Source organism: Corvus hawaiiensis, chromosome 7 (assembly GCF_020740725.1).
Source record: "Corvus hawaiiensis isolate bCorHaw1 chromosome 7, bCorHaw1.pri.cur, whole genome shotgun sequence".
Classification (NCBI taxonomy): Eukaryota; Metazoa; Chordata; class Aves; order Passeriformes; family Corvidae; genus Corvus; species Corvus hawaiiensis.
The window spans coordinates 2185734-2207667 of record NC_063219.1 but is presented as its reverse complement, the minus strand read 5'-3'; the positions used below and the strand labels follow the sequence as shown (position 1 = coordinate 2207667).

The 21934-nt window shown below is 51.7% G+C and overlaps 1 protein-coding gene across 3 annotated transcripts; it reads right to left on the bottom strand.

Annotated features, from left to right (window-relative positions):
* Positions 1-794: 794 nt before the first annotated feature.
* Positions 795-11395, bottom strand: LOC125328943. 3 transcript variants are annotated; one of them, XM_048310227.1, is made up of 6 exons: positions 10195-11395; positions 8174-8635; positions 6004-6141; positions 4874-5306; positions 4384-4517; positions 795-2315 (listed from the first exon to the last, which is right to left on the bottom strand). In XM_048310227.1, exon 1 carries the CDS (start codon positions 11284-11286, stop codon positions 10369-10371), a length of 918 nt encoding a protein of 305 aa, XP_048166184.1. In that variant the 5' UTR covers positions 11287-11395; the 3' UTR covers positions 795-2315; positions 4384-4517; positions 4874-5306; positions 6004-6141; positions 8174-8635; positions 10195-10368. The 3 variants fall into 3 exon arrangements, with proteins under 3 accessions (XP_048166184.1, XP_048166185.1, XP_048166186.1); XM_048310228.1 differs by lacking the exons at positions 4384-4517; positions 4874-5306; XM_048310229.1 differs by lacking the exons at positions 4384-4517; positions 4874-5306; positions 6004-6141.
* Positions 11396-21934: the final 10539 nt, after the last annotated feature.

Sequence of the window (21934 nt, the reverse complement as noted above, 5' to 3'; positions counted from 1 at the left end):
GAAAGTGTTCCTGCCCTTGGCAGGGGGTGGAACAAGATGGTTTTTATGGTGCCTTCTAACCCAAACCACTCTAGGATTTCCTGGAGCATTTCCAGGTTTTTTTACAGCACTATTTAGGTCTGAACCCCAAACTTTATTGACAGCGCTGGACTTGAAATCCTTGGTGCTCACCCACCTACAGTCATCCAAGTTTTACACATAAAATGTATTTTTAAAATATTTTATGCATAAAATCAGCATCATTCCAAAGGCACAAGCCAGGTCAGCTCCTCTCCACCGAGGCATTTGTCCCAGTCCAGCCTGCCCGTTGTGCTCCTGCGCACTAATTTTCTATCATTCCTTAGAAACCAAGGACGGAGCACAGGCACGTGTGTGAGGAGAGGAAAAGAGGATGAAGGAATGGAGGAAGCCCATCTCCAAGAAATTGCTGATTAGAATTGCTCCCAAGTTCCCGTTTCCTCCACAAACAAAACAGCCTGCGAAAGTCCAAGCTGGGGTGGATAAAATATCAGCCACGTGCCTGACTTACAGCACTGGGACTGAGGTTTGGGCACCATTTCAAGACTTTCCCCTAGGAGTCTATCCAAACCCTCATTGCTTCTGATGTGGAATAATTTGGAAGTGTTTTTAGGCTGCCGGCTGGGATAACACAAGGGCTATTATAAACACACACGCAGCTGATCAGCACCAAACCCACACAAATATGGGCTGTACACACGTAAATAATTGGCAAGAAAAAACACAAAATGAATCAAAAGGCTGAATTAAAGGAAAAGACGAAATTTCTGAGCGGGTCTTGAAAAAAACAAATATTGTTTATGGGAAGAGTTACGTTTCACCTAATTTTAATAAATGAAACTTATTTAAATGCAAGCCACTAGATTTAAAGAGCTCCAGCCAGAGGCAGCTGTCATCCAAGTGTGGGCAGTGAAGCAAGACCATAATTTCCGTGGATGCTGTTTCAAAAACGCTGCTGCCAGCCAAGAAAGTTGGGAAATTTAAGAGAGCATAACCTGGGCAGGGAGAATAACCTGCTGGAGCCAGCCTGGAGCTCCAACACTGATGCTTCCCCATCTCTGATTTGAGTGGAAAAGGAGAGGATTGTTCATTTGGAGTCATGGCTCTCTGGGATAATTTGGGGCTCTCCTCCAAGAAGAAACTCCTCTCATCTGTGAGACTTTTCCCAGCTGGTTTCAGCGTGGAATGGTGTTTTGGACCTGCCCAGCTTTCAGGGCAGGCTGATGGGAGCCTGAAAATGGGAAGGAAAGCCACAGCCAGAGGTTGGCATCATTGACACTATGGGATGGAGAGGCCCTTTCCCAGGATTTCCATGTAGCTCTGCCTCGTGGCATTATGTCCTTTATTATTTCTTCCAAGTTTCTTGGCAAGTGGATGAAACAACTCAGGCCAGCAGGTGAGCAAAGAAGCCAGAGGCACCTGCAGGAAGTCCCCTTCCCTCTGGAATGCTGAGCATTTTCCCATCTCCTCTGAGAGGTGAGATGGGACAGAGGACACAACCTCACACCGAGGCTGCTATGCACCATGGCAACTGCTTTTCCTGCAAGGAACGGAGTCTCTCCTTCTCTGACCCCAAAAGGACTCGAGATCTCCGGGCCTTTCTGTCCATCCTGCTAAGCCCAGGCTGGGATTTCAAGGAAACAACAGCAAACCAGTCTGTCAGGGAAATGGATGTGGAGTATTTACATCTTGGCACTGGATGGATCTTGAGCAGAACAATTCCACGTGTTGGTCGAGGCAGCAGGAAGGTTTCCCTGCAGCAGTAAATCCATCTGGATAATAATGGAGTGGTACATGATGGTTTTGTGACTGCACCATCTGCTAACAATATTTCCTTGAGTAGGAAGGAGCTGGAAAATGAAGTCACATTCCATGTGGAAAGGCTCAGGTTCTTCGCTCTTCCACCACTGGCGCTGCTTTGACCAGGCTCATACTCGAAGCAATGCTTAAAATAAACAGAAGGAGTTATCCAGGCCTTACGTGGGCCTGTGGTATCCCCTGTAATCGCAGAGCTCATGGGTTGGGTCCCACTGACAGGCCAGAAGGACTGATTAGAGCCCTCTGGATGTGATCCCTGCTCCAGGCCAGGCTGATTTTCAGGAAATAGCAGCAAGTTGACACCGTCTCCTTAGAACAGACTTGGTCCAAAGCCTGTTGAAGTCTAATCACAGACTTCCCCTGCTGCAGCAGCCTCCGGGCAGAGCAATGTCATCAACTCCTTCTGGCCCGTTCACAGGGGCATTTCCCAAAGGAGAGGACTGGTGCCAAGATTACTCCAGTCAAAAGCCAGTCACCAACTGTTGTAGAAAGGAAAACAAAGTTCCTGATGTTCAGCACATCTAAGGCAAAGTGCAGAAAAGGGTGTAAAACAATTAAAGCACCTAATAAAGCGTGGAGGGAAGTGGCGAGCATGAATTTATGTGAGTTCATCGTGTACAAGGCTTAATTTAATCAAGATAGCAACCAAAGTGTGACCCTCCACAGGAAAGTCCTCACATCTTTGTCCTTGACCTCGTCTGAAAGGCTTTGCTTAAGCCCTGGAGACTGTGGGCTAAGACAAAAGGGAGTCTGAATGACCCTTTGGTTGGTGACCTGTCCTGATAACCTCGTCAGACGATTTCAAGCACTACTTTATCCAGAATAAATTTATACATTATACATGAAACAATCAGGATCTTGCCTTTAGTTCCCCCAGATTCTCTGCTACACAGGAAACCCTCTAACTCGGACTGGGAACACATTCAAATTTAAGCCTCCTTTAAGCCTAAGATCTTGTCCTAACTCAAGTTGGAGCAGGGTGCCCAGAGAAGCTGTGGCTGCTGCATCCCTGGAAGTGTCCAAGGCCAGGCTGGATGGGGCTTGGAGCAACCTGGGACAGGGGAAGGTGTCCCTGCCCATGGCAGGGGTGAGACTGGATGAGCTTTAAGATCTCTTCCAGCCCAAGACTGACAAGGAACACACAGGCTGGAGCTGGGATCATTTCAGGAAGCAATGATCTCCCCAGGGCTTATAAATAGAAACGTTCAGGAGACTCTCTCCAGAGAAACAGTAGGAATACATGGGCTGCAAACTCATTATCATCACCCACAGGAAGATAAGGAACATGGATTCAGCTCAAGGCTCAGGACAGTGGAGAATTGGACAAGCATCCTTCACCAAACCAAGGGTTAGAGGCAGTGGGAGCAGGGGATGAGGGTTCATGCCCATCCTTTGGAGGGGTGATTAGCAGAAGAACCTAAGAATATTCTCGAAGTCAGAATAAATTAACACTTTCCTGGGATGCCCTGTAACTTGATGGCATCCAAAGTGCTAAGAAAAGCAAGGTCCTGCCAAGATGGCATCACTGGGCAGTTTAGTTGGAGAGTAGGAAAAGTATCTTGAAAGGGTTGTCCAGCCCTGGCACAGCTGCCTGGGACAGCAGTGGAGCTGAAATCCCTGAAGGCATTTGAAATCCACATGGATGTGGCACTTGGGGACTTGGGTTGGTGGTGGCCTTGGCAGTGCTGGGGGGAATGGTTGGACTCCATGATCTCAGAGGGCTTTTCCAACCTTAATGATTCTCTGATTCCATGAAATTCCAGCAAGAGAGCAACCACCTCACCGACAGCCAGGAGTCAGCGCAGAGGAGGAACTGAGAGAAGCTTTTAGGACAACAAGATGAAAGAACCACATTTCTGATTTCCTTCAGAGCTCTCTTGTTGTGACACAGAACAGCAGAGAGGACAGCTGGATTCCCACTATTCCCATCAGCCACCCAGCTGAAAAATCACAGACAGGAGACAGGAATGGATGTGGTTCCAGCCTCATTTTCCTGTGATGATCACTTTGCATGGTCCCAGCTCCACTTGCCCCCAATTCCATTTATGCTGGTGAGAGCACTGAAAACACTGACCCTGCTTCCATGAAGCCAAGCTCTGGCTGAGGTCAATCCCAGCTGGAACATGCAATCCCATAACACCAGATGTGTGTCCAAGGAAAAGTAAAGCAGCACTCCTGCTCCTCGGCCTTCCAAAATGTCTAGTGGGACTTTGGGAATGTTACTTAGGGGGGAATGGGGCAAAGGCAGGTTAGGTGTGTGCCAAAAGGGGTTTGAAAAGGTTTGGAGGTTTTTTTGTTGTGGTGTTTTTTTTATTTTAAGGTCATTTTTTGGCAAAAATTAAAATTCTTTCAACATACTTTCCTCTGGAGGATTCAACCTGCAAAAATCATCACGTATCAACATTGGGGAATGCCTGGTCAGGTCTAATTAACATTATAATTCTAAGACAAAGGGGCTTGGCTCCATGGAGCTCAGCACATGTGCTTTCACATCGGACACCACTCCCTCTGAAACACTCCGAAATTCCCCCTGCCCTTTTCCAGTACCTTTTCCATGATACTTTGAATCACGAGACTTCAGGCCAGCTGTGGATGGCAAGTCCTGACCCCAGTGCCAGGTCTTTGCACAGCATGAAAAGGAGGAAGATCTACCAGTAGGAATTTAGTGAAAAAACTTCTGCCTGGGAAATTGGGAAAAAGGGAAAAGGGGTAAAGCACATGGCTTGTTGCAGGGTGGAAGGCACAAGTGTTCAAACTGCCACCATGTATTTTTCACTGCAAAGTGAAACATATATCCCAGGAGGCAAGAAATTCCTCCCTGTGAGGGTGGGGAGGCCCTGGCACAGGGTGCCCAGAGCAGCTGTGGCTGCCCCTGGATCCCTGGAAGTGTTCCAGTCCAGGCTGAATGGCACTTGGAGCAACCTGGGACAGTGGAAGGTGTCCCTGCCCATGGCAGGGGGTGGCACTGGATGGAGTTTAAGGTCCCTCCCGGTGCTAAACCCCCCAGTTTGAGCTCAGGCTGCTCAGAAACACCTACCTGAAGGCCTTCGGTGCTCAGCCAGCTTTTCCCCACACTGTGAGCCGTTCCCAGCACTGGCAGCCCTCCAGGGTCATCAGCAGTTAATAAGCCCAGCATTTCTGGGCTCAATATCACAGTATCTGAGGGGCCTTTCAAGAGTTCAGAAGTATTTAAGAGTTCGGTTTGCTTTGGCTCCGGAGAGTCCAAGCTGGAAACCTGTGTGGCTTCATCCTGGACACTCCTTGTAGGGAGAGAGGGATGGTGCTGGGTGACGAAGAGGAAGAACCTTAGGCCACTTTAATGGCTCCAGGATCAAGCAGGTTCAGTAGACGTGGGAGGTAAGCAGGGAGGCCTGGACAGTTTCCAGTGTCGGACTTTGGATCCTCAATTCGTGAGGTGTCTCCAGGGAGGATCTGTGCTGAACCACTGCATCTTGCAGCGAGTTCCTTGACTTTCATGGAATCATAGAATTCTTAAGGTTGGAAAAGCCTGCTGAGATCATGGAGTCCAACCCTTAACCCAGCACTGCCAAGGCCACCACCAACCTGTCTCCAAGTGCCACATCCACGTGGCTTTTAAATCCCTCCAGGGACGGGGACTCCACCACTGCCCTGAGCAGCTGTGCCAGGTCTGTTGGAACCCTTTCAGTGAAGATATTTTACCCAATGTCCAATTTAAACCTCCCCTGGCCCAGCCTGAGGCCGTTCCCTCTCCTCCTGTCCCTGTTCCCTGCCAGCAGAGCCCGATTTCCCCCCGGCTGCCCCCTCCTGTCAGGGACTTGTGCAGAGCCACAAGGTCCCCCCTGAGCCTCCTTTGCTCCAGGCTGAGCCCCTTTCCAGCTCCCTCAGCCGCTCCTGGGGCTCCAGCCCCTCCCCAGCTCCGTTCCCTGCCCTGGCCCCGCTCCAGCCCCTCAGGGTCCCTCTGGCCGGAGGGCCCCGAGCTGGACACGGCCCCGAGGGGCCTCAGCAGGGCCGGGCAGGGGACGGGCCCTGCCCTGGGGCTGTGGCCACACCGTGGCTGGCACAGCCCAGCGGCCATCGGCCTCTCGCCCACCTGGGAACACCACTTTGGTGGTGGTTTCACCTGAACCACAGCTCAGTGGTTACCTGTCACCTGTCCCAGCTCCAAAGGGGTGCCATCAGCTGTACCTGGATGGAATGTGAGGATCCTCTGGGCTGTATCAAAGCCTCGTCCCCTTTCCCTTTCTGGCAGAACCAGAGTTGAGCACCAGCACCGCTCGTAACACTCATCTCCATCCCAGTTACGGTCCCAGAGCTCCTGCACATCTGGAAAAGCACAAAACACCCCATGAAACAACCTCCCTGAGTCAGATGCCTTCGACCTGAGTCACGGAGCAGGACGAAGAGGAAAAGTCGAAGGGCATTATTCCAAGGAATTGTGCAATGAGGAAAACAAACCCAAACCTAAAGAAGTCACACCCACCAGGGAAGCTGCCTGTCTCGAGGAACCCCACGAGTCAGAACCGCCCCCGACAGCTCAGCTGTCTCTCAGCATCCCTGCAACTGCAGAGCCAAGACATCCGAGCACGCTTGGACCTCCCGGAAAAAACTCCAAGGCTCTGTGGTGAATTAAAGTCACGTCTTAACACACTTTCACCTCCACACCTCCAAAGCAGCTCACAGTGCTCTCCTGTTGGCTTCCCAGTGGGATTTGTGAGTCTCGGAGGCTTGGGAATGGAACCACAGAGCAGCCCTTCCAAAGGTGGCCATTAGCCCGCATCAAGGGGAAGAAGTCCAGCTGCCATCACTTGGACAGTGTTTCTCCCAGTTGTCCCCCAAATCCTTCAATAGGATCAACTGAAATAGCTTTTTGATTTCTTTTTTTCATTTTTATTCCTAAGTTACTCCAGCCAACCAACAAACACTTCAACTCTCTACTCTGACCTCCTGGAACCCCCATTTTTTTGGCACAGCTGCATGGTTCCCAAGCTGGTATCCTACAGATATCCAGTTGCTGTGCTCTCCAGCCCAGCCACCCTTGAATCCTCAATATTAACAAGATTTGTCAGACAATATCTGCTTTTGCTGGATATTGCCCTCAACCAAAGGGGAATCTCCTCTTCCCTTTGAATCTGGCAGCACAAGCCCTGCTGCCTGTAGATTTATATGGAGGTACATCAAGTTCTCCTTCCAGTAAATAGGACTGGATAATCAATTCCGAATGAAGGTTTGGGAAAAAAACCATTCTCAGACAGTCCCTCTCAGGGAAGAGTTTTTCAACTGCTTCCAAGCTGCTAATCAAAAAAAAATTTTTCAAAACCCAAGTAATGACGTGCTAACAGTGCTTCCAATACTTGGTGTCTTCCCAAAGCCACAGCTCACGAGGGCTAACACGCGAGCCCAAGGAACTGTGTGAGCTCCCGAGCCTCCTGCCTGCAAAAAAAAAGCACATTTCAGCAGTCTCAGAAAGAGGTCAAACCAACATTTCCCAAGAATCACACAGGTATTGCTGAGCTCGCCTTGGAATGACAGGAATCTGCTGGAAGAGGTCTCTGGTGCCTAGTCCAGGACTATTTCCTCCAATTCTTTTTTAAGTCAGTGCTTCCAGAGTTAAAACCCCACTGGTTTTAGCCAAGCTCTCATTTTATTTAAGGCATGAAGGGAACAATATTTATCATTCAAAGGAGCCAATTCTGTTTCGTCCCTGCTCCTATTTTTGTCCTCTGCCTCTAGACAGGAGCGTCCCTTCCCTGTGCTAATTAATAGAGGGATAAAGGCACACCTTGGGGTTGAGAGCTTTACAGAAAATTTAATTACAGATCCTGACTTTTTAATTACCAGGCGAGCCTCTCACATTATCTGCCACAGGATCCCCGCAGGCTTTACCTGGCTGGAAAGAAGCAGGAGATGACTTTAAAGGCTGGAGTGGAAGCTGATCTCTAGACAAAGGGTAAGACCTAGGAAGGGCCATCAAAAAACCTCCACAATGATGGCAGTAAGAGGAACGTGGACAGGTCAGAAGGAGAGAGAAACACTGATAGGTCACAGACATCATAATGGACTTGCCAGAATGGAAGGGAATGGAGGCTAGACCATAAGGAGATGATGAACCTGCAGCATTGATACCACGAGTTCAGCTGAGCAGCTCTAAGTCCATTAACAGGCTGAGACTAATTGGAAGGAGATGCAAGACCAGGGCAGAGGGAGAGCTCTCCTTAGACGAGCTGCAAATGTCCCTGTGCAAAATGTGCTGCACATTCTCAGCTCGGCCCTTGGACCTGGGAACACAGAGTGGCTTAACATGATCAAGACCACTCGTGCACTTCCATCTCTGACCTGCGAGCGCTTACATACTCACTCTGGTATGTGCTGAGCTGGTGCCTCGTGCTCCCCGTTCCATAAACCCTCTTCCCTTCCAGGCTCAAGTGATGGAAAATGCTCTCAGAGCAGACAACCCGCTCGCTGAATCAGAGGGGAGCTGCAGCTGGAGAGGTACGGCAGAAAGTCGCAGTCTGGGGGACACAAAGAACTCCTCAGTTATAAACCTAAACTTTCAATCACCAGAAGCTCTCCACAGAACATCCTGGTGGCACTCTACATGGCTGAATTCCATGGGTTTTACCAGCACCCTGGGAGCTCACACTGCCTGGTCCTACTTCTCCTCCATGCCCAGGGTGCTCAGAGCAGTCAGGAGCAGAGATCCCAGTTTAAAGAGGAACCATTCATTAATGAGGCACTGGTCCGTTGTACGAGTTGTATTTCTCAATGCATTCAAGGCTTTGCCAGCCAGCTCCATAAATCAGCTTGTTGGAAAAATTGCCTAAAAAAAAGGGGGGAAAAAAAGCAATTAAACGTCGTGTCAGCAACACAACCATGCAAACAGGAGTTCCTCACCTCACGTATTCCCAAGGCATTTTATGGCCCGTATTACAGAGGCACTGCTCTGCTCCTTGAAAATTGTCTTTAAAAATACCCAATGGGATAAAAAAAAACATTTCTGAGTGACTGTCACGGGGAAACAAAGCAAGAAAAGGGGAGGAAATGGCGAGTTGTGGGCCACTGTTGGTGGGCACTTGAATGGGAGCCCCATGCTTGACACCAGAGTGACTCCGAACAAAACCAGAGCCAAGAGATATTTGTCAAGGGGCACCAATGCACACAAGTGGTGAGAACCTGGCCCTGCTGTAAAAACGTGTCAGGGACTTTTCTGTGGGGCCGTGCCGAGCCCCCTGATGGATCGCTGTGCTGGGAGGGCCGCATTGTGAGCCGCAAGAATGAGACATCTGCTCCCTTCTCCCGCTGAAAGGAGATGCTGGCTCGGCCGAGGCCGCGTGAGCAGCTCCTCGTACAAAGCACGGACGCGGGGGTCTCGTCGCCACCGATCCGCAGAGCGGGGTCCGGCCTCCCTCACACCATCCCTGAGGGCTCAGCCTCAGGATTCAGGATCTGGGATGTGCAGCTGGCATCTGGCCCGGCCTCTGCTCCTCCCTGTCTATTCCAACACCGGGGTATCCCTCTGCATCCCCGCTTCCGAGGTCTCCATGCTCAGGACACCGTGTCCAAGCTCGCTCACACACACAGGTTCACACAGCACAACCTCCTTCCCTTAAATCCATTGTGTGGGCACAGGAATGCTGCACGCTGCAGCATGGAATGGTTTGGGTTGGAAGGGACCTTGAAGATTGTCCAGTCCCACCCCCTGCCATGGGCAGGGACACCTTCCACTAGCCCAGGTGGCTCCAAGCCCCATCCAGCCTGGCCTGGAACACTTCCAGGGACCCAGGGGCAGCCACGGCTTCTCTGGGGTACCCTGTGCCTCATTTTTCCCAATATCCCATCTAACCCTGCCCTCTGTCAGTTTGAATCCACCGCCCCTGGTCCTGAACATCCACTTGCCAAAAGGCCCCCCATCCTCTCCCCAGCCAGAGAGGGAAGGAGATGCAGAAGGATGTGAGGATTTTATGGAGCTGCCAGTGCAAGCAGGCTCCCCATCCACAGGTAAGCCAGCAGCTCCTGAGAAGCCATCCCTTTTCCTTCCCGTGCCAGGCAGGACCCAAGGCTCAGGCACAGCCTCAGGGAAGCAGGCATAAATTATAAAGCCTCATCTATGCAAAAAGCAGAAAGTTTCCGTAGAGAGTTTCAGTTCTGAGCACATTTCATCCCCAGGAAAATGGAAAATAAGGGGATGTAACACCTTCAGCAGCCCTCTCCTGACACCTTACACCCTACAAGTGGCGAGGGGAGCTGAGAGCTGCCTGGGAATGGACTGGAGACATAAAGAAAATACGGGAAATAGGAGCAAAGAAAAGAACGGCAAAGCGGAAGAAGCAAAAAGAAGGACGTCTGTGTGCTTCAAATATCTCAAAACAGAGGCCCCACTTTGCAAACGCTGCTTCACCGGGGGAGGGAGGGGGAAGGCTGGTTTCCATTTCATTTTCACTTTGAAAACACCATTTTTCCGCGCATCCACTGAAGTGCAAATTTCCTCGGAAGCCATCTGAAGAGCGAGCGTGCCTCAAAGCTGAAGTTTTTCTAAACCACATCTGTTCGGATTTACAAAGCCCGGGCTGAGGGAGCCCCCGGGAGCCGTGAGCGGCATTTCCCAGCGCAGCACCCGCACTGTCCCCAGCACCCAGCCGGGCACAGGAGGGAGGACAGAGCAGGCAAGGGTGACACAGATGGGTTCCTCCAGCTCCAGACTCTGGCAGGGAGCACGCCAGCGCTGGGAAGAGAGATAAGGAGCGGCTGCTGGGTGTGCAGGGGGCGATAAACAGGGTGGCCACGCAGCGCCCGGCGCTGACCACCAACACCTCTGGAGAGCTGCCCATCTTCCCAGCCTTCTGTGAGGAGCCGAGCAGTGCAGCCAGCCGCAGGCAGGACGTGCGGACAGTGTTGAGGGAGAAGGATGTCACCCATGGCTGTGTCTTTCCAGCTCCACTGTGCTCCCCACAGACCCCAGCACGGTGCCCAGGGCAGGCAGATGGTTTGTACCAACAGCTCACGGGAGAGAGGTCTGGAAACCTCTCCAAATTCCCTGCTGGCACAGCAGCAGCCTCCCCCTTCCCAGCTGGCAGCTGGCACCGACAGCACTGCCTGCCCCCAGCCCCTTTGCCTGCAGCTGGACGGGGCTGGGAGGGAAGGGACAAGGCCCCAGGCGCGGGGACAGTCCCCAGGCTGGCAGCTGCAGCTGATGGCAGGCATGCCCGGGGGAAGCAGGTGTCCCTTCCCAAGGGCTGGGTGGGAATGCTGGCACCCAGGGCTGACGGGGCCTTTGCAGAGGGGTGACCCCCTGGCTGGGTGCCCAGGGAGAGCGTTTGATGTGACAAAGGAGCCGTGCAGCCCCAGCGGCACCGGCTGCGGGGGCTCAGCTCTGGGCAACCTCATCAGACTCCTCCAGCCACTGGGAGCCAAAAGGAGCGACACAAAGCATTGCCCCAAATCTGCTCCTACAGAAGGAGGCATGCCAGGCATGGAGCTGTTCCCTGCCCTGCCCCACACCCTGCATCCCCCCTTTTCTGAAGACTGTCCCAGTCTGTCTGCAAGAGGACAGAGACATGCAGACGGCCCCAATACCCCCAGCCTCTCCACATCCTACCTTCCCACAGCATTCCCATCACCAGCTGTGGAGATCTCTGCCCCAGGGCCACCCCAGTTTATAAACCCATGCATTTAGGGTGAGACAGAGCCCAGCTCAGCGCCACAGGAGCTGCTCCTTTCCTGGAAATGTTAAGGTCCATGGGTTTTGCAGTGCAAAGGAGTCCTTTGGCACTCAGTTGAATGTGTTTAATCCAGCCTGTGGAGCAAACAGACCATGGTTAATGTATCCAGAATGGCTGACGACTCTCTACTGGGCAGACATGAAGAGAGCAGGAATTCATCCCAGTCCACTCTGCTGTGCACATTCCCACTGTTCCAATGAAGAGGTCACGCCCTCTTTTTCCTTCTCACCAGCACCCTGTGCCTCTGGTCTCCCCCTCTGCTCTTTGCTAGGTGCCAGGAATGGCCCACTAAGCCCTTTTACTTTGTTTTTCCCTTTTTTCCCCCAAAGCTCCCTGCAACTCAGCGTGCTGGGCTGAGCAAGCCACGACTCCCCTCTACCCCATGCCCTTGAAAACAGATGGCAGGCCCAAGTTTTCCCTGACAAGCAAAGGAATCAGAACTGACATGATTGGAAAAAACAAGCTCAATTCCTCTTGGCAGGATATTAATTTAGAAATCTCTGGTGTCGTCGCCCCGATTCACAACGAATTTGAATCCGAGCTCTCCTAGTGCCAGACAACGCAGAGGTTTGACAGAGAAGGTAATTGGAGGAAATGGCTTTGTAATCCAGCTATTGTGCTGGCAAGATCCAGCTCTCCACAAGAACAAGGTTCACTTCCTGGCATGGCTGATTCAGCAGCATTTATTTGTCCCCAGTGCTTCTTGGCTTTCCCCTGCCTAGTGGGGATAGCACGGACCCTTCCAAGCAGTGCCAGAGGTGTGCTGGGCATCCAGGCTTTCTCCAGCCTGGGAAGAGGCAGGAATGGGGTGGTGAAACCTGCAGGGTCAATCCTTTCAAGTGTCCAAGTGGCAGGGAGAAGAGCAGGACTGAGCAAGCCTCCTGTTCCACACACCCTCAGGCAGAACACACAGCAAACATCACCTGTGGTGGCTGCTTGTGCCATGCCAGCTGCAGGAACACGGATGGGGGAGGTTCACATGGGAGCAATCCCACCTGGAGAGCCCCACAGCCTCTCTCTACTCTACATAAATCATTGGGTGGGTGGGAAAACCAGACTTGGAGCAGAGTTCGGGGCAAAGCTTGGAAACCCATCCTTAGTGACATCCCAAGCAGCACATCTGGGAAAAAAAGAGTGCTCCCTGTGGAGTTACCTGTCCTCACTGGATCATAGAATCACGGGATGGTTTGGGCTGGAAGGGACCTGAAAGACCTCGTTCCACCCCCTGCCATGGGCAGGAACACCTTCCACTTCCAGGTTGCTCCAAGCCCCATCCATTCTTCTCCTTCTTCAGAAAAAGACACTGTATTAAAAATAAAAACTGCATTAGGTGAGGGGAAAGCAGCATCAAAGAGCCAAAGAGTCTGCCCTGGTCCCACCAGGAAAAAGTGAGAAAGAAAAGGAGGAAACAGGTCCAAAATACACTGTGAGCTGAGCAGCACTTGCCTAGAAATGCTCATGCATGATTCCAGCTACCCAGTTCCTGGATCATCACATGCCACCTCTTCCCGTTGCTCTAACAATCACCATCAAGAAGAAAAACCATTTAACTGACCTGTGTGTTCGTGCCATCCCACTCATCACTCTGTTTCCCCAGCTGCCCCTGTCTGGACTGGAAGCTGAGGAGCTCAGGCTGGATGTGGGATCCACTCCCAGGCTGCACCTCTGAGATGGGATCATTTGGCAGCTGGGGCAGTGTGAAACCCAATCCCTGCTGGCTCCATCAACCCGGCTGCTGCCCTGACACCCCCTTGGGGAACCCTGGTGAAACGAGCTCTTGCCCTTCAGAAGGCTCCTCTGTATTTAAACAAACAACCTGGAGGTGGAGCACAGCAGCAGAAATGTACCCCGGTATATATCCCTTAGCTCCATGGCCTGATTCCCTGAGTGCACACCGAGCTGATTTTGTGGAGGAGAAGGAAGGGAAGAGTTCAATTTTATTTTTTTTCCTTAATCTGCTAGCAAAAAAATATTGGGATAGTAAACAGGCAGCAATCACCCAGGAATGCCTGGAGAGCTCCCACCTACCGGCATGCAGGGCTCTCATCTGGAATTCATTTATTCCCCTTCGCTATTGATGCTGCTCAGCTACAGAGGAGGTTGGGGAAGGAAACATCAAGAGCCCTGAAGTTCCTGAAGTGGCCCGTGTCAGCTCTGGGAATAATGAATCCTGGGGGTCTCTCAAACTCATGAAGGAAAGACTGCACAGAAAATTAGCATATATTAGGAAAAAATTCTCCCCTGTGAGGGTGCTGAGGCCCTGGCACAGGGTGCCCAGAGCAGCTGTGGCTGCCCCTGGATCCCTGGCAGTGTCCAAGGCCAGTCTTGGAGCAACCTGGGCTAGTGGAAGATGTCCCTGGCCATGGCAGAGGTGGAACTGGATGGACTTTAAGGTCCCTTCCAACCCAAATCAGTTTATGATTCTATATTTGCCCCATGGGTTTTATTCTGCATCCCATTTTGCTGCTAATTCCCTCAGAAAGCCCTCCTGGGTGCTGAGGATGGCCTGCATCTCCTTTAATTACATCCAGCGACTTCAACTGCTGGAGCAAAGCCACTTTAGGTATAACCATTTTGAGCTCTGAAGAAATCCCCCAGCCTGGTGAAAAATGTAGATTTAATTTATGCATTCCCCTTAAGTGCTCCATTATACACCTTGCAATGACCCATCCAGAGGTTTACACAGTCCTTCACTTTGCTTATCCTGAACATGGGTCCTGCAGGGTCAGAAAAGCTCAAGATGTGCTGCCTAACCTCTGTTTTGGGGGGGAAAAATCCAGGAGGAAAGCAGATGCCTCCCGGGAGCCCCTCCATCCCAGCTTTCCACAGGCAGGCTCACGCTCAGCCTTCTGCTGGGAAGGGACCACACAGGCTCAGGTTGGAGGGGGAAAAAAGGCACACGAAGATCATGGAAGTCTCAGGGCAAGTAAATTACTGTTAATTGTGAGATATTTGATTGCAAGAAGCACCAGATGGCCGGCCATCTGGTTTTTATTACAAAATTAAACAAGATTAACCCAAACAGGATTTCCTCAGCATTCTTCTCTGACTGGCTCACAAATACATCTTTAACACCTATGCTACAGATAGAGCACAATCAGAAGCCCTTCCTGCCTTCCCCCTAATCTGCTTGGGCTGAATACTCTGCTGAGCAATGCCCTTGCACCTAAAGATTTCCAGCAGGATTGAAAAGAAGCAGGGGATGGAGCAATTAAGAGAGGAGAGAAATGTCAGCTCCAAGAGAAGTAATCCCAGCAGAAGCCCTACCTTCTGCACTGGTTAGAAAGGCACAAGCATCGGGGCAGGAGAGTTGCCAAGGGCAACAGGTTGCCAGAGGCAACGGCAGCTGGGGTACCAACCTCTCCTGGCCAGTGCTGGGATGGGAAGGGATGAAACAGCAAAACTGGGAAAGAGTGGCCAGACCCCCCAACCTCTGGCCATCTCCTCGGAAAGGCAGCAGTCAAAACCACCTCTCACTCCCCAGGAATTTTCTCTGCCTTTCTACACCTTTGCCTAAATCCTCGGGAATTTGGTCGCGGTCCTGGCACTCCCTGCATCGCCCAAGCAGCACCCCTGCCTCTGTTCCTGGAAGGGCAGCACTGCAGAAGCTCCTTTTTGCTGTGCATGGTGAGTGATAACAATGCCTTGCACAGGCTTTGGCCGTTTTTTGCTCCAAAACATAAATGCTGAGGCCAAGTCCTGCAGAATCAGCTCAGATTTTGCTGAGCAGGGCTGGCTGGACCAGTTAATCCTGCGAGTTTTCCGCCCTCAGCTCCCAAACCTGCTCTGGGAGCCACTCAGCTGCCTCTGCTGCTCTCCCTGGAAGCTGGGCTGCCACCAAGGTGGCCTTCCCGAGCCCACCCAGCCACCCTCCAGCACGCAGGGAACGGAGTGGGATCCTGCAGCTGGAGCTCTCTCGGAGCTTTTCTCATGCAGATCACACCCGTCCTCATTTGTTCGCAGCAAATCGCTCGTGAATCGAACATAAAGGGTGTTCCAGGGGAGATGTCCCCTTGCATCCTTCCCCCGAGTAAATCCCCGGGACATGATGCATCCAGAAACTATCCATAACACCCCACCCACACCCTCCTGTCTTATCAGGTCTGGGCAGAAAACCTGGTGGGAGATTTCAGCTGGAAAACAGCAGGCTGGGGGTCTAACTCATGTAAACATGATCATTGTTTTTGTTCAGCTTTGAATATCTTCACTTTCAGCACTACCCTGGCAAGAGAACCACCATGGACTCCTTTCTGGGAGAGCAGCCAGCCAGCTCCCTGCACCCCAGGCTGTTTGTCCCCCGTGTCACTGCTACCAGAGCCTGGGCAACAACACACAATTCCAGCCTGCAACGTGACAGGGTGACACGGCTCCTCAGCAGGATATTCCCACAGCCACAGCCCCTTCAGCACATTCTGCAGGCCCCAGGCTGGAGGTGGCCCAAAAGTCCAAGCTGCCCATCACCTGCAGAACTGGGATGCTCCTTTCCCAGCAGCCACGCCAGTTGCCCGCTGGTGCTGCTCCTTGCCAGGCTGCCAGCTGGACCGGTGCAAGTCCTGAAGGAAGTCAGCTCTGTCCTTCTAGTGGGCAACTCCATGTCCTGGTGGTTTTATGATCACAGAATCATTTAGGTTGGAAAAGATCTCCAAGATCATCGAGTCCAACCTTTGGCTATCACCCAGCCCAGAGCACTGAGTGCCACGTCCAGGCGTTCCTGGGACACCTCCAGGGATGGGGAGTCCAAGGCCTGAGTGCCCTTTCCATGCAGAAATTCCTGCTGCTGTCCACCCTGAGCCTCCCCTGGCCCAGCCTGAGGCCGTTCCCTCTCCTCCTGTCCCTGTTCCCTGGGAGCAGAGCCCGATTTCCTCCCCGGCTGCCCCCTCCTGTCAGGGACTTGTGCAGAGCCACAAGGTCCCCCCGGAGCCTCCTTTGCTCCAGGCTGAGCCCCTTTCCAGCTCCCTCAGCTGCTCCTGGGGCTCCAGCCCCTCCCCAGCTCTGTTCCCTTCCCTGGCCACACTCCAGCCCCTCAATGTCCTCCCTGTGAGGGGCCCAGAACTGGAGACAAAACTTGATGATGATTTTAGGATACCCCAGTGTGATTAATTCATCCAGATTTGAACATGTGCTGGAAACCATACAACTTTTTCCATTTTGAGATATGGCCTGTCTTTAAAAAGAAAAGAAATTATATTAAAAATGGTCTTAAACTTGATAAAAGCATGAACTGCAAACTCCTCATGTTTCCAGCCAGTTCAGTGCCCCTTTTCATCCCACTGGAAGGCACCAAATAGGGATAAGGTTCCCCCAAGGACAAGCCACCCATCTCTCTGTGGCCAAAGCCCTCAGGCTTGCACAAACTAAGGACAGCTCAGAGGAAGGCACTGGAAAGATCAAACATGGTCCAGGTAGAGGCATATTCAGGGAATTAACTGGAAAAGCTCTAGTACAGCCTCTCTTCTTTCCCCTTTGCCTTTTCCCTGAGAGCCAGGCTTGCTTCAACATAATGGAAAATTATTTGGTTTTCCACAATTTTATTCTCAGGAGTGGCTGTTCCACCCTGAGCTGGTGTTTCTCGAGAAGAGCTTGGTCCAAGGCAGACACCTCAGCTGGAAAACTCTGATCCCAACAGGCCAAGGTATTTGGAGCTGAGAGGACATCCTATCCTATTTTTAGAAGGAGCAGGGAATTACAAGATCAGTAATATGGTGCACTAAACATTTACAAGGCACAGCTCAAAAAGCTGGGTTTTAAATACTGGGAACAGATGCTCTGACAAGAACCCTGTGCAAAATATTTCCTTTGCCAAGTGAGTAAAGGAAACCCATTTTGTTTTGCTGAAGAAGCAGCTTTTAAAGGCAATCCCTAGTAAATGAGGTATAAAACTGAATTCAGAGCATTCCCACTATTTTCTTGCCTTTCCAGCAGAGCATCCTTTGGGCTGGGCTTTCACTGCCAGCCAGATGGGGAGATGCCCTCAAGGTGGAAGAACACACACACAAGAAAAAAATAAAAGCAAAGCAGTTAAACAACAATTACAAGCTTTTTAAACATGATTTATCCACTCTGGGTACTTCTCTATCTCACCAGATGCTTCCAAGTGTCTGGAACTGGAGAAAAACCTGTAACTTTATCCCCATGATGTATTACTAACCGGTATTAGACTTGCACAGAAACAACTGGCTGCTGCTGGGCAGGGGATAAAAATTCAGTGGATTGCACTGTAAACCAAAAGAGACTTCAAATACCTCAGAGGGGTTTCACAAGAAGCTGGTTCAGTCTGTCAAACGTGGAGTGCAAGGGGCTGTGGGCAACCCCTCCCTCAGGAGCCACAAGGAAAAGGCACTTCCAGGGGTGACAGCCAAGAGGAGAGACCTCCACATCTTGGTGAGCAGCTGGGTATGGATGGGAAGCCCCCACCTGGGCTGGAATCACCTGCCATGGGGCTTTCACACAGAGGGAGTAGGAACTGGACTCCAGCAGCTCGAGGCTTGCTGCCAAAGCAGGCACATCCCTCCGGGAACGTTTGCTAGCACGGGGAGCACATGGCTTTTATCAGCATGTGAGGCACAGACACCACTGGAAAAAAACAGCATGGACACAACTGGGGAAAAACAGAGCTGCTTGCAACCTGAAGGGTGGCTTGGCTGGTTTTTCCCCAAACCTATTGGATCATCTAACAGGAGATATCGCTTCCTGTGCTGCCGGCAGCGGGACCACCAGTGCTCCAGGGAGGCCTGAGGCACTTATCAGCTACAAAATGGCTTTTACAAAGCATCACCCCTTGTCACGTGCATCAAGGGGCCCAGAGAGATGTCCCTCAGTAGGAAAGAACCTGGAAAAGATGAGCAGAGAGCTTGGTGGTCATTCCAGGCTGGCTGGATTTCAGGAGCTGGCCCGCCTGGAGCCTGCAGCACCAGATAGGACAGGGCCCTGCTCCTGGCTGTAAGGCAGAGATAAGGCTCCTGGAACTGGAGGAAAAAGAGTTTTCTCAGCCTCAGATTTGCAGGAGGAGGGCAAGAAGAGCACAGGAGGCAGAGAACAGTGAAGTCAATCCAGAGAAACACCTTATCAGTTTCATCCATCCTGATGAATGCAGTGCCAGCTACCAAGCAGATGCTGCTGCTAAAAACAGCCTTCCACTTCGATCTGGGCTTCTTGGCTCTCCCAAATCCAAGCTCTCATCTTCATTCCTCACAAATGAACAACAGGAGCGCCCAGAGAGGCTGCACACTACGATAAAGCTTAAACAACACCTCAGCTGACTCAAGATCAGAACTGAATGTGTTTCTGGTTAAGATGGCAGCTTAATTTATATCTTAGAGCAGCAAAGGAGAAAAAAACCCTTCCTTAGCTGTGAACCACAGGTCCTGGAAACAGTCAACAGCTTTGCTCTTCCCCCAGCAGTTGTCTCCATCCCTCTCCTACAAGGAATAGGATGATGGGTTACCTCAGAGCCTTGTATTGAACCGTTCTCCTTTATAACCTTCCTCTAATGCACAACTCCTGCTGTCTGTGGAAGGGGAAAGGTGATTAAATCAGCTAAGGACGACTCCCTGCAGGAAGGTACAGTGTGTGCAACACGTGTAACACAAAGCTGCAGCTCATTCCAAGTTCCCTTTTCCATCACCCTGCGAGCCGAGACAGCTTTAGCTCCCCAGCGACGTGGATGTATTCCAACTGCTTGGAAAGTGGGAAGGGTTGGTCACTTACCAGAGGAAAGGAGAAGGGATTTGTGAGATCCCAAGTAATATTGCTGGTGCTGTACACTGCTTCCTTTCACAGCCTGCGTGACAACAACTCATCTTTGGGGCCCTACCATTTCCAAAGGTATCGTTTCCTGCGTAGAATTCCCTTGGATCAAATGGGAAACAGCCTTCCCTTCCCACAGACAGCTCCCAGATCCAACAGGCAACAAGCTGTGGTCTCACAGGGCAGAGGGGAATCAAGAAACTTCCTAGGAAGAAACCCAGGCTGAGAGGTGGCTGGGAATTTCTTGCTGACTTGAGGGAAAAGAGTCTATCCCAAGACCTGTAGGAGAAGAGATCCAAATCCCAAGATCTATGAGAAATTCAGGGAGAAGACCACGTGCACAGGAGCTTTCACCCATGCTGCAAGTCAATCCCCTTCACTTCCCCAAACTGCCTGGACCAGACTTTCCAGACATATAAAGGAGTGTAAGACACTGATGCCAGCAGACACTGGAAATTTTACACCTGGAGACATTCTTAACTCTTACATAAACAGCACCTGGGGGTGAATGCAGCGTGAAAAATGCATTTCCAGCTCTCCAAGAGCAAGCCTACCTGAGCAAAGCGTGAGACTACTACAAGCCCACGACTTCAGAGCTGTCGTGGAGCTCAACCTGTCTCAGGGTCTGGTTTTTGTTCCTTATTAATCACTTTCATGGGCCTTTGCACTTCTGGATTCCAGCCTGACTGGAAGCAGAAAACACTGGAAAGCTCAGAAAGCTTTTCAAAGTATGAACATCCCCCACTCCCTGCTCTTGGAGAAGGTTTAATGCACTTCAGGTTTACATCCAGACTTTCAGGGGCTGAGCCAAGCAGTCACCCCTCTCAGACACTCAGGGTGTTCACCTGTCTGGGAGTTTCCAGCTTGAAATCCAGGCTCTCATCCCGAAGTATCTTTGGCAGAAGCAGGGCCAAGAGCTCACCAGGTGCAAAGGAGCGGAGATGCTGCCCAGGGAAGAACTCGTGACAGCAAACTACCAGGGCTGCTGATGGAAAAATCCTCTTTCCATCCTTTCCCAGTGATCTCCTAGGCTCCATCACCCTCATCCCATAATTAGATTGAGCAAAGAATGCCTGGCATTCGCTCCACAGACAAACACAACTCAGGCAAGGTTTAGAAAGCCTCAGACAATGCCAAAAATGAAACGTGGGTGAGCAAAGCTGCCTCTCAGCCAAGGGAGCCGCAGCGTGCGTGGGGAAGAGTCTCCCTCTCCCTCTCCTGTTTTATTCCCCAGGAGTACAATGAGGGCTATTCTCTCCTGGAAGGAGGAATCCAAAACACTCTGGGTGTTTTATTGCTGGAGTGCAAAGGGAAGGTATGGATTCCCCTCCGCCAGCCAACTTCCTATGAAGCAGCCGTGAGGAAGCACTGGAGCCGAACTGAGGGGAAGCTGCGGGATCGGCCTTTCCAGCTGACTGCTCCCCTCGCTCTCTCAAATCTCTCAACCAAAACATAGCATTCACCAGGCCAGACAGGATGGGAAATGGGAAGAAAACCTCTCTCCTCACCACCACTCCTCTTTATAAAACTGCCACCCACCAAAGGCATGACCTTGAGATTCCAGCCAGCCCCCAGAACAGGGTGGCCGCGGTCGGGACAAGAGCTCCAGCTCGTGTCATCGAGGGCTCAGCCTCCTCCTCACAGTGCAGCATTCCCAAATCTTTGACCCTGCTACAAGGAAAAAGAGAGCCAGGAGTGAGCAGGGCTATGCCACAGAGTGCTCCTGGGCCGCTCTGTGGAGTCACATCCTGCATTCAGGTGGTCTGGTCCCAGATATGTTACCAGGAAGCAAAAACTATTAAAATACGCTCTGGAGCAACTCCATAGGGTAGTCATGAACAATCCTGAGCTGAACAGCCTTTGTCCAGGACAGTGAGCGATAACAAGGTTATGATGGGATGCCTGAACAAAGGCAGAAGGCAGCTTGCTGCTTGGGAGACCAGAAATGTGCCTTTCCTTCCCTCTCACACCTTCTGGTCACTCTGTGGTGACCAGTAACAGGAGGGAATGCCATGGAGCTGTGCCAGGGCAGGGTTAGGTTGGATATCCAGGAAAGGTTCTTCCCCCAGAGGGTGCTGGGCACTGCCCAGGCTCCCCAGGGAATGGGCACGGCCTCGAGGCTGCCAGAGCCCAAGGAGCATTTGGACAGTGCTGCCAGGGATGCCCAGGGTGGGATTGGTGGGGGGTCTGTGCAGGGACAGGGGTTGGACTCGATGATCCTTGTGGGTCCCTTTCAGCTCAGGATATTCTGTGATTCTGCTCTCTGGACACAGCATCCCACAGACCTATCCCAAAGCACACTTGGGAACACCCCAGGGGACACCTCAGTCCCTGTCTGTACCCCACCATCAGCCTGTGGGAAGTCCTGGGGCCAGCAGGGCCATCTCACAGCCCTCCTCAACCACCTTCAGCAGGGCTGGGAGGGTGAGGCACAGTCCTGCCCAGTGGCTTCACTCCCCTGGGACTCCCAGAGCCCAAGCCCCAAATAATGAGGACATTGGAGTGTCATGTGCCCCCTTGGCTCAAGATCCAGGGAGTCACCCCGATGGACATGGAACTGATGGGAACAGATCCTGGCGAGCTGGTGATGATGGAAGCTGCAGAGAGACCCACCCTGAGGCACAGCCACGACTTTGCCTTATTGTGCATCCCGA

Coding starts and splice junctions, on each gene's coding strand:
- LOC125328943 (XM_048310227.1), bottom strand. CDS start 11,286: ATGCCTGGCATGCCTCCTTCTGTAGGAGCAGATTTGGGGCAATGCTTT.